The 12,319-nt window shown below is 44.3% G+C and overlaps 1 protein-coding gene across 1 annotated transcript in view; it reads left to right on the top strand.

Annotated features, from left to right (window-relative positions):
* Positions 1-12,319, top strand: part of wipf2a (WAS/WASL interacting protein family, member 2a) — a 29,035-nt gene that overhangs the window by 14,338 nt on the left and 2,378 nt on the right. The window contains exons 4-6 of the mRNA XM_075464139.1: positions 208-333; positions 2,163-2,843; positions 7,633-7,872. Of these exons, the coding sequence (XP_075320254.1) occupies positions 208-333; positions 2,163-2,843; positions 7,633-7,872 (1,047 nt within the window). The remainder of the gene's footprint in view (positions 1-207; positions 334-2,162; positions 2,844-7,632; positions 7,873-12,319) is intronic.

The following is a 12,319-nucleotide window of genomic DNA, read 5'->3' as shown; positions in this document are numbered from 1 at the left end:
TTTGTCGAGGGTTTGCATAAAAACAAAGATTAAACTTGAATCAAAATGTTGATTAATAATTAGATTAAACTTAGGATGTATAGTAGCTCCTCTGTGCCTGTACACCTCTCAGGGTGCAGATACCTTAGTGCTCTCCAAGTATCTGAATACTGAAACACATTTCTTCTTCATATATGCCTGTATTAACGTGTCTCATCTCTCCATCAGATTCAGGTGGAGGCGGCGGCGGAGGAGGAGGAGGAGGCGGCAGTGGTGGAGGTTTTGGAGGTGGAGGGCCAATGGGAATGGGGGGTCTTTTCCAAGGAGGTGTGCCTAAATTACGCCCAGTTGGAGGTAAAAGCTCCTTTTTGTCATATCAACAATTCCTTTACATTTAATCCAAATTTCAATGTTTTTAATTCATGTTGCACCATTTTTTTTGTCATTATCAATTAATTGGAACAAGTAGCTGAATGTGGACATGATTTCCGCACTCAGTCCCACTCAATAGCCGCATTCGCACTGTAGGAACCTTTGGCAGTTCCTATAACCTTTTCAGGAACAGGGCCGTGTTTTTACCGCATTCAGACATACAGGAACTCGTCACCACAGCCCTCAGTTCCTATAACCTGGCTGGGTATTTTCTGGGTTCTATAGGAACACATCTGACGTAGGTGTGGTGGTCGGTAGCTCCGCCCCTTGTCATGTTGTCACGGCTGAAATGTTTACTCATACGACACGGACACAACCGGCGCGTGTTTAATAAGTTAAACTGACACGTCGTCTCTTTAGTCAGCGGCACTCTGCTCTCCTTCCTTCATGAAACGAAGAAGTATCGCCTGCGCTCGATCCTTTGTCTCCTGACTCTCTGTGAGCTCTTCCAGCCTCGATGTTAGACGCCCGATGTGATCGTCCATGATTAATATCACCATCATGCAGACCATGAACACGGTGGCCTCCCCGCTCTACATATTAGCTTCTTGGTGGTGTTTTTTCTTCTCTCCTTACTTTTCGCAGGTTTTGTTTTGTTTTGTTGTTGAATGTGGCGCTAAAGTAACACGCCGCTGTCGCAGACGGTTGGGTCCGATCAGTCCCTATCAAGGTTCCGACTCATGTGCGAATGCAAACTGAAACAGTTCCCCTGGAGAATGTCAGTTATCAGTACGAAATTCGAGGAGGACCGTTCTTAGATCGGCGTTCTTAGAACTGCTCTGTCCGAATGCGGCTTATGATGCTGTTTCAGAGCAGTTGTTCATGACAATACGGGAGTTTTTTTTAACAGCAGTAGTGCTGGCTCAACAGCCCACATTTTAAAATGAGTAAAAGTTTTTGGCTCTGAGCTTCAAGCCCTGGGCAACATGCTCACGTAGACTCGATGATTGCTCTAGTCTATTTTTTCCTGATGAAATAAACATGGATGACGTTAAGAAGTGCTGCTTTAGTTGGTGTGTGCCATTCTTAAAAGAAAATCTATTTGGTAAAAGGGGCAAGATGAGGAATCCTGTTCTGAAGAAAATTATGATTGCTTAAAGGCGGGGTAGGGGATCTTTTTCTGGAACATTTTTTTACATATTGCTTGAAATACTCTTCACACCCCCATTGCAACCAATTAATTAAAAGTTTTGACACAAATATGAAAAGTTTTAGTGGCCTCTAGAACGTACAATCTAGGAAAAACAGTATCCAATCATTGTGAACGGTCCGTTCACAATGATTGGCAATCAGCTTCCCCCCCCCCCCTCCCCCTCCCCTCTCCCTGTGCGCCTACCCTGCTCCGTGAACGAATTACGCGTCCAGAAGCTTGGAAGGAAGCTAAACTAGAGCCAGCTTGGCTAGCACCTAGCATTATTAAACGTATAGTTAGCATAAACTAAATACTAAATACGGCAACGATCGATGCTTGCTGTCAGAACAGCGCTCGTGCACCTTCGTGCTTGTGCGCGTTCATGTACTCTAGAGGCGTGCCTTCGGGGGGAAAGTGAAGAAAAGGGTTGGGACTTTTTACCGGTCTATTTTCAAAATGCAGCTTCGCTGGACTCAAAATCCAGGATCTCCTACCCTACCTTTAATTTCTCAGACATTTTATTGTTATTGAGTAATTCATCAGTTTTTAGCTGTGAACTATGTTGCCTATTCTTTGAGAGCTTTAAGAGATGTACTACACATTACCTGTTCTCCTCCAGATGCTGGTGGATCGGTAGGCAGATCTGCTCTGCGGCCTCCGGGGTCCCGGCCCACAGCACCTCGCCCCCCCACAGGCCGCTCCACCTCACCTTCCCCAGGCAGCAAGCCCTCTCCGCCGGAGCACCAACGCTCTCACCGGCCATCACTACCTGACATCTCCCGCCCCTCCAGCAGCAGTAGCAGCTCCTCCTCGGGCAGCGGGATGAAGCACAGCACCTCTGCACCACCCCCTCCTCCACCCTTTATTAGAGGTGGCCGTGGTAATGCTCCACCAACCCCTAACCAGAAAGCACCTGCTCCACCTTCTACATCCTCCTCTTACAGCAGAGAGAAACCCCTCCCACCAACACCCAGCAGAGGCCCCACTCCTCCGAGCAACATGAGGCAGCCTCAGCCTCCCAGCGCACCAGCAAGCGGTGGCACTTCTGCACCACCTCCTCCTCCTCCACCGTATAGACCACACCCATCAGGTGGCGTCTCCAATGGGCCTTCTCATGTAGATGGTGGTGGGGCTCCACATCTTCCCCAGAGACACAACTCCCTTCACAAAAAACACACATCAGGAGGTGGCAGCCAAGGACGCAGCCATGCCCCACCACCACCTCCGTCACCATCTCCATCCTCTCAGCAGGTCAGCAGACCACCACCACCTGCTAGACAGCCCCCTGGACGCAGAGCAGGTACGTCCATCATCCCTGTGAACACACACTGCTGTCACCTCTTACTTGTTTTGCCTTTAATTTGTGCTTAAAGGTTGATAGAAAGGGACACACAAATCAGTTGCAACTAGTTTAAAATGTCCAATTTGTGGCCCACAATTCTTAGGCTCACAAAATGACTGGTTTTAGCTAGAATTTGCATGAGTAATAATTATTATTTGAATTGTTTACTCCACCATGAGCTAAACCTTATCATCTATAAAGTAATCCACTGATCATTTTGACTGAACCTTGGATAATTTTCTTTCTCTGAGGAATGTTTACAAGGCAAGTTTTCACTTGTTATCTCTGTCCTCCAAATTGCAGTCTGGCTGTAAAGCAGCACAGTGCACTAAACATCGTTTCCACATGACTCCTACTCTGAGTCCAATCTAAATAGAGCTGAACGCAGCACTGAGGTTTCTTTGGGTCTTGGCAACACATAAATCTCACCTCTTTTGATCATGGGATGCAAACCAGGTCTCTGCACAAGAAAGGTGAGGGAGTGGGGTGTTAAACACATACACACTGACCCAGTTCGACAAGTTTCTCTATCTTATAGATTTTAAACGAGTGAATTTGTGGCTCCCTGGAAATGTGTTAGTAACCTGAATTCAGAGTGAACTCACCAAACAGGAAGGCGCTTGTTAGCTGAAGTGATTCTCCACAAGGTCTCCTGGTTTCTCTGCATTCCTGAGGCCCTGTGGAATATTCCAGTACCCTTCACCCTTCTTGACTCTCTCTGCTTATGTACCTAGTTTACATTAAATTGTAGCATAAGTCTGCAATTTATTTTATTGTTCTTCTTATTTGTTCAAGATTGTACTGTTCTTTAATTTTCTGTTTGGGGGGCTGGGGTCAGAGACAGAGTAGATGCCAGCCAGTGAGTACATGTGTGAGAGCTAAAAGCGAACAGTCTTCTTGTGGCTGGGCGATATGGGAAAAAGTCACATCACGATATATTTTTTTATATCAGTCAATATCGATATATATATCACGATATAAAACAAATCACTGTTTTGTGAATTTTAAATGTTCCCAGTTATATATGATATCAGAAGGTTCATTTTTAATTACCGTAAATATTTATTTTCTGTCAAAGTAGAACATGACATGTGACACTATACAACTGTTTCAGATAAATACAGAACAGGTATTTTAAATTAAAATCCTATATCTGACCGGTCAACTGTTTGCTCTCCGGCAGCGGTCGTCTCTCTTGCTGTTTGGGTTCTCTCTCCTGACGTCTCAGCTGATGTACACATCCCTCAAACATAGTAAACTTACTCAGCTACTTGTATAAGAAACACACAGGAAACAAGTTGCTTTGCACTCGCTCGCTTGCTTCAGTGAGGAGATGCCGCTCTCTTTATTAAACATTGACCAGGAACACAACTACGACGCATATGTGCGTGTAAAGATTGTCTATAGTGACAGACATCGCACTCTAACATCAACTAATCAAAAAAAGTTTGCATTCTCCATGCTCAAACGGGTTGCGCTGCTTCAGGTGATGAAACAGATTAGAGGTATTCCCCGTCTTTGTCGGAACATGCGCTCGACATAACACACTACTCTTTTCGTGTCGGGCTCACGGCTTAGTAGGCTGAGTTATGTGAGGATTTTATGCAAACTCAGGACCCAGCTACGTGGGAGGAGTTCATCGACCTGCGTCTTTGTGTCCAACGCTGCGCGGTCCAAGCCACGGGAAAGGCGCTGGGGAATATGGTTCTGCGTTTCCTTTTTTTATCCACAATTTTGTTGGATTCAGGTGTGGATATGTCGTCGCCTTTGTACTCTGCATTATTCTCGCCTTCTTCGACCCCAGTCTCTCTCTGCAACTGCAGCCATGCTGCTCACAACAGGGGAAGTGGGCGTGTCCTACCTGCAGATGCTGATACTGTTGCCATGTTTAGTTTTGCCATGTGATAGCCTATCGTATGTGGGTCACGAGCAGATTATCGAGATCGATCAAAATTTTATCGCGATCCCGATTTGAGATCGAATTATCGCCCAGCCCTAAGTCTTCTTCCTTCCTTCCTTCCCTCTCCGGCAACACACACAGGGACTTCTCATAAAATCTAATAAAGCAGCATTTTCCAACATGGTTCTGTGAAGGTTTGTGGAGGTATGGATAAGTTTATTTGTGCTTAAAACCGTAACCAATGTGAAATGATTGATGATTAGATTTTATTTCTCTGATTTCCTTTCTTGCCTCTGACTGGTCAGTCTCTTCCTCTCTGTTTGAATACAGCTGCTGTAGCTTGTAGCACAAAGAGGGGTCAAAAAGAAGCATCGTAGTCTGGAATATGTACGTTCTTGCGCCAATGACTCAATGAAACACAATATTCTGCTGTCCAAACTCTTATTTATCTGATCCCACATTCCCAATGATGATCAGGCGAGGAAATGGGTTAAACTTACACCTCTTTGCTTTCCATTTAGTTCAAGTCCTGCATCTGTGTCATCTGATTTTTGACTCATCTGTATGTGGGTTCTTCTTTTTGCGGGACTTTAGAAAGCTTAATCAGCTGCTTCCACCTGCTGGCATGGTTATACATCATGGTACACATGGATGTTAAAAGGCGTAACAGAAATCATTCCAGCCTCACAGCAACCAAAACGTAGAAAAAAAAATTCTCAGTAAAACAAACAGAGAAACACACAATCTCGGTCTTGAGCTATTGCAGCAGGTTGCTACTGGTGTGGCGCCATTTCACAATCGGAATCAGTTTAGTGAAAGATTATATTAAAGAGTGTGTGAAGCACTTTGCTTGTATTCTGTGCAGTGAACAGCTTCCCATGAATTCAGTACCAACTGGCTAAATGTGACTATCTGCAGAGGTTTCTCTTAAATTAGTTCAAAAGGTGGTTGGTCAGGCTCGTATTTGTCAACCTATTTTCCATTTTGTTCGTCCAGCTTTTTTTTCCACACAGCACAGTCCTTCTGAAATCTACAGTATTCTATTTCATATTAACTTGATGCAAATTTCAGAGGCCACTACAAAAGATGAATGAATGAATTAAATGATAAGGTAATGGATTAACTGACTCATGCAAACACACATTTATGCACACTTCCGAAGCAGAAGTCACACTGATGAAAACAGAAATTAGGAATAAAGTCCTGCCTCCATTAAAGGCCTGATACTTTAAAGATCCTATGGCATGAAAATAAATGGAGGCTTTTATGTATTTTTATAGGCTTTAGTGGTCCCCTAATACTGTATCTGAGTTTTTTTCCCCAAAATTCTGCCTTGGTGCAGAATTACAGCCAGTCCCAAAAATAAGCTTTCCTTAGGATCCTCAGAATGAGCTGTTTAGTGGGGGTGTGGCCTTACTTGGTTTGCAAAGATGCACGTAGCGCGAGTCATTTCAACAGGGGAAAGGCAGATATCGTGCGCGCCATAACACCAACAGCAGGACGGCTATCAAAACAACAAATAAGTACACAACACTCGCGTTACAGTAAATGAGGTGTCCACTTGCATACCTCATGCTATTTACTGTTACATTAGCGACAGTGACCGAGCTATTAGCTGCAGAGCTAACGACACAGACAGACTGACCGTTTTGACTCTGGAACCATGAATGAATCATTATCCTGATGAAATGCACTGAAATTGTGGATTCATTCTTCTTCAGGAAGCTTGAAGTCGGGGGTTTTGGTCTAAAATGAGCGAGCTAACCATCTCATGGGCATGCAAACACCTCCAACAGCCCAGTTGGCAGAGATAAGAGCTTGCAGATGCTATTAGCTGCATAGCTAACCGTTAGCTAACGTTAGCTGCTAACGATACAAACCCTTTCCTGTGGTAACAAGCTATGTAACTATACTGTACATACAGGAAAGCAACACAATAATAGAGCGTTAAATTACTTACTCGGGAATGAGATCCTTCCCCAAGTGAGAGACGAATGGAGCAGGAGATTGACAGGCGGATGGTGCTGTGTCTGCAGTGATGCGGGCTCGGCTCTGCAATGGCCCGTCGTAGTGAAAAATCAGCTGAGCCAGAAGGCGAAGCTCTCGATTTACCGGTCAATCTATGTTCCTACCCTCACCTATGGTCACGATCTGTGGGTAGTGACCGAGAAAACGAGATCGCGAATACAGGCGGCTGAAATGAGTTTCCTCCGCAGGGTGTCTGGGCTCTCCCTTGGGCTCTGTATTAGCCCAAGTTCTGGAAACATTCGTCTGTGAAATATTTGGCGCACACACACACACAAATCTCTTCAGTTCTGTCATCACTTTCCCAGAAAAAAACAAAATCTCTCCACTGGCTCTTTAGAGGTTCTGATGCAGGAGCTCTAAACAGATTTTTTACATCCATGTACAGAGCAATGAGCTGGCCAAAGAGCTGTGGGCGGGGAAAGGCAGTTTATTGGCTCTGGGTGGAAACAACCTCCACGTCATAAGCGGGCACACGTCATAAGCGGCGGCTTTCCCGATCAGGCCTTCTGCATGGTCACATTTCCAAAGGCTGAGAATAATTTCCAGTGCATGGTTTAGGTCTATCGTCATTTTTAGCCACTGGGGGACCGCAGGCAGGCTAGGGGAACTCATATTAATGTTAAACAACCTTAAAAAGTGAAAATTTCATGCCATGGGACCTTTTAAAGAGGTTAAATGTCTCTGATTCTCCATAATTTCCTCAAGGCGAAGATCAATCCAGCACTGTTTGGTGTTTGTCTGCCGATGTATCAGCTGTCGGCTTTTTCATGCTCAAAAGTAGCTGATCATGTTGGTCATGATTATGTGTCATCTCCACAGCTCCTCAGGTGCCTTCATCTGGGTCCCGTAATGGTGGACGGGAGGTTCCTCCTCCTCCGCCTCCATATCGTGGCCACAGCTCTGTGGCCTCAGAGCCCCACAGCCGAGTGGGGAAACCACAGCCTCCTCCCTCCTCTTCTTCCATCTCCTCGTCTTCCCGGACCCCAGCTGGACCTCCTCCACCTCCCCCGCCCATCCGAAATGGTCACTCCACCAGCTCTTCCTCCAGGTCCATCATGGGTGAGTTGAGACAATTCACCTCTGCGTTACAGTTCATAATTTTCCCCCCTTGACACAATCATGTTTTGCACCGTATTAGTTTCACAAAACAAATAGGAATTTTAGGAGAGAGGCAGGAGAGATTTCATTGGATTACCCCAGATGATCCCCTCCTGTTATTACAAGGTAGACAGTTAGATGACACGTTACACAAAAATCTCATATGAGTTAAGAAGAGAAATAGTGGGCAAGCATATAAACACCAATAACAATACAATGAATTTGATACTCCAGTTTTAGATTTCACAGGCACTGCCATATCAATGAAACATTCTGCTTTGTAATAAAACTGATGAAACATGTTCATATACTCCAGATGTTTACATTAGTGCTTTTTATCATGACCAGCAGAAGATTTCCATCCTTACAACAGCAGTGTAATCCATGTTAAGTTATTCACCAGAAATTGAAACCTAAGTTCTAACCTTATTGTTATCATTTCTGTCTCACTGGTGACACCTCAGCTTGTAGCTCCGTTCTGTTTCAGACTGACATGGGAATTAGAGCCCTGCACTCCCGCGGGAGTCCCACGGGACTCGCGGGACCCAACGCAAAGCAGTGCGGCGCGGGACACATTTTGAAAGCTCATTGCGGGTGGGAGGGGGAGTGCCCAGTGCGGGAGCGGGCGGGAGCGGGCGGGAGCGGTGATAAGCTGCAGTCCCGCTAACTAAAAACGTGAGAGGAAACTGAGAAACTGAGAAGAAATGAAGCCAAACTAAAAGAAGTTCAAAAGCGCGATCCATCTCTCCTTTTATTCAGGAGATGCGCATTGCACAACGACGAGGGACAGGGCATGGTTAACCTACTTAAATAATAATTGGCTTACATGTTACATTTTCAACATTCTGGGTTTAGAAAAGGTAGGGTAATTAATAACACATATTGTTTTCATTCCACTTGTTTGCATTTAAATCAATGTAACGTGAGCTGTAGGCTTAGATATTTATGCTCAAATCCACTCAAAGTAGGGGGCGGGGCTCCATCACGCTGTGTTTAAAATCATATTAACTAAAAATATATACTTTTACTTCCAAGAATGGAAATGTGAGGAGTGGCATATAACATATGTACAATGTATTATTCTTAATATTCACGGCAGATTTTGGTAGGTATGTTGGGTAGGCTTATTGCTGTAAAGCCTCAGCTGCTTGTGCCATAATGCGCTCCTGCACTATGTGCCCCACGTGAAGGATCGGACAGTGGTGTGCGCAGCTAAGATCATGTTTCTTTCCTCAAGCCAATGACAAGAACTTCCGTGAGAAGTAACGCGAACGTCTGAATCAGGCGGGAATTGCGGGCGGGAGCGGGACAAAATATGACAGGTGCGGGCGGGAGCGGGACTAAAACTCCTATCTTTTTGCGGGAGCGGGCGGGAGCTGGAGTGCACAATGCAGGAGCGGGCGGGTCCCGCGCAGGCCTCTAATGGGAATAAGTTCTTCTCATGGGAGTAAGTTCTTCTGATGTAAAAATGTTTGGTCAGCTCATTTTACATCAAAGTCTTAGAAGTTTCCAGCGTTTCACAGTGTTCTCTGCTATCTTGCAGTAAATGACATTGTAATATATACAGTGTGTTTATTTATTTTTTTTCCTTTATCACAAACATTCACACACCATTGGACCAATTTGAGGCCCAAGAACATCTCTACATGTGTGTCAGGGAGGCTGGGAATCTGGCACCACACCTTCTGGTCCGTCTGGGCTGGTTCTGGTTGTAGGAGACTTGTTCATGGCAATACTGTGCAAATCTGGCATGCCTTCTCTGGGCTATAGAGCAGTCCCCCCCCCCCCCCTGTATCGAGACACACCCACCTGGCCTTCAGCTCAGTGCACTCCACGACAGCACGAGTGCTTTGATGCGTATATGTGTCTCGCGCTCCAATTATGATTGGTAGTCCAGCCACGGAATGAAAGTCCCTCTTAATTTGTACTTGTTGGACAGCGGTGTATGGGAATTTGATGTACCATGGGTGATAAATTGATGAGAGCTTTGATGACCAAGGGGAGCTCACGACTCACAGAGGACTGTGACACCCCCGATCTGTCTCCAATCTCGCTCTGAAAGGTTCCAGTGGCCAAAAATCCAAGGGTGGTGAGGACCTGGACGTGTGGTGAAATTGGGTTTGATCTGCGTTTTTCTCTTTGGAGTTGTGGCTCTAGCAAGCTGCATATTTGCAGCAGCACAGTCCTTGGCAATCTTAATCGCGATGTCAGCCATTCGTCTGTCTCCGCAAGAATATCTACACGGTCTCTTCAAGAGCCTGACGCGCTAAGGCATCCAAAAGTAGCAAGTCGGCTGCTGATTACACTTCCCATTGACCTTGTTATATTCAGATTCAAATTAACCTTCAATTAGTGCATGTCAGCATCATTATGGGGTATAATGTATATATTTATTTATGTTTGCTTCAATGTAATTAAATATACAATCCATTAGTCAAGCAAACTTGATTGGAATAACAGCGGACTATTTTAGGAAACTCCTACGACAGCTCTGGATCACTCGTAAATTCTGTTCGTACCTGAAAGAAAACGTAAAATACGAAAAGATTGGTGAATGCACAAATTTTCTTAAATCACTCGTACGCACGATTTAAGAACAAATCTGTGCGTACGAACGGTTGTTGCATGAGGCCCACTGAGTGCAGGCCTCTCTCTTAAAGCAGCAGCATACGCTCCCTACTTCCAGAGAACAATAAAGAAAAAGTTTTAAAGTGGGTTTGCTTTCAACTGCAAGTTTCTTTTCAATTTTAGTGCATGAATATATGACATTGAAATAAATACATCTAATAGAATCTGAAATTTAACTTTGAGACGACAGGATTATGGAAAGTATCATCTCCTCTTTTCCGCTCTTCAATGTGGCATTTTCAGAGGAATTCCAAGAACCACTTTGAGGTTTTCAGAGGTTTAATATGTATATTTAAGGATGACGTGCTGTTAAATACTGCTGGATCTCTTTCTGTCTTTCTGCAGTTGCTACACACTTCTGCTACAATCTGAGAAAACACAAATTTCCACTGTCCCTAAGGGTTTGTTTTTGTTTGATATCGAAGGTCGGAGTTATCTGCCTAGCACAGAATTCTGTGAATCCTACACAGATCTCTTCTGAAGTCTGTCAGTTGTTCTGCTGTTTAACTACTTTGTTTGCTATCTTGATGTGATGGAGCACATAGTGGTGAGAGGCCATGCATAGTCAAATCCCCTGCAGCAATGCAAACAAGGCTTTTTGTTTCCTGTTCTACTGGACAAATCAGGAGAGCAGAGTCTGTTCCTAGAATGCGGTCCAGGACACAGAATTTATGAAAAGAATAGCAGCTGTTTATGGAGTGGAATGTATAGACTCCTGATTCACAGTTAATTCCTGTTTTGTTGCCGGCTACAATGGGAATTGGAGACCACTCGGTATGTTTACATGCACAGTTAAGTTGAGCTTTGATTAAAGCTTGCTTAGACCTTTTAATTGAACTGCTCCCCTTGTCCCAGTATACTAACACGGGAGGAGAATCAATCTATTTACAAAAGTATGCCTGACTTCACTTCGAGCGATTCTTCTTCTTCCTGCTGATTTAATACCACAGCCCAAAATTATTAGCCAGTGTCAAACTGGCACAAGGTTTAACGTTGAAGCTTCACAGCTCTGAACATTTCTTACATGCTGTGACCTTTACTGTTTTCACAAATAGTTTCCTGCTTCTTCTGTTACTTCTGAGTTAAAGCTCAGGGTGGGAACTGTGTTATAGGTCAAATTGAATGTATATGAAAATAAGTCATTTGACTCCTAACCAGAATGACTTTGAGAAATTCAATTTTGTACAATTTTAGTCTGACCAACATGCTTACATGTACTGTACTTTAAAAGTCCAGTTTTACTTAAAGTATCACAGTACAGTAATTTGGTTTACATGGTGATGGGGGAAACAACCAGCTCGCTAATCTCATCTTTTGAATGACTTTTTATTCAATCAAGCAAGGTCCAACCTTCTAAGTGTGAAACCTAAACTATTTTCCAAAATATAGTTTTTGATCCTGGAAGTTTGAATATGAATCCTTTTCACATCGGTCGTAGCTTATTGTCTGGAAAAAATGATGTCCTTGTCAACCCACCACTGATCCTCTTTGGCAGACCGAGACTCCCCAGTCACGCATCACTGCATTCTTACACACATCCAGCCGGCATCACAGGATCAGCTCAACGTCGGTTAGAGCTGCGTGTTCTGCACAGCCTCAGACGCGTATCAGTGGCAGATCAATTTCTGCCTCCCGGGCAACAATTCGGTGGTTCATGTTCATTTTACCGACACAGAATCTGATGTACTTGAACCGGACCATCAAATTTCTGGTCATACCTAATGAAGCTTAAATATAAGGTCGAGCAATCAGTTTGTGTGCAGTTGTGATATCTTCTAAT

The sequence above is a fragment of the Odontesthes bonariensis genome, chromosome 4, assembly GCF_027942865.1.
Source record: "Odontesthes bonariensis isolate fOdoBon6 chromosome 4, fOdoBon6.hap1, whole genome shotgun sequence".
In the NCBI taxonomy this organism is placed as follows: domain Eukaryota; kingdom Metazoa; phylum Chordata; class Actinopteri; order Atheriniformes; family Atherinopsidae; genus Odontesthes; species Odontesthes bonariensis.
The sequence above is the reverse complement of the archived record's forward strand: the minus strand, read 5'-3'. Positions and strand labels throughout refer to the sequence as shown.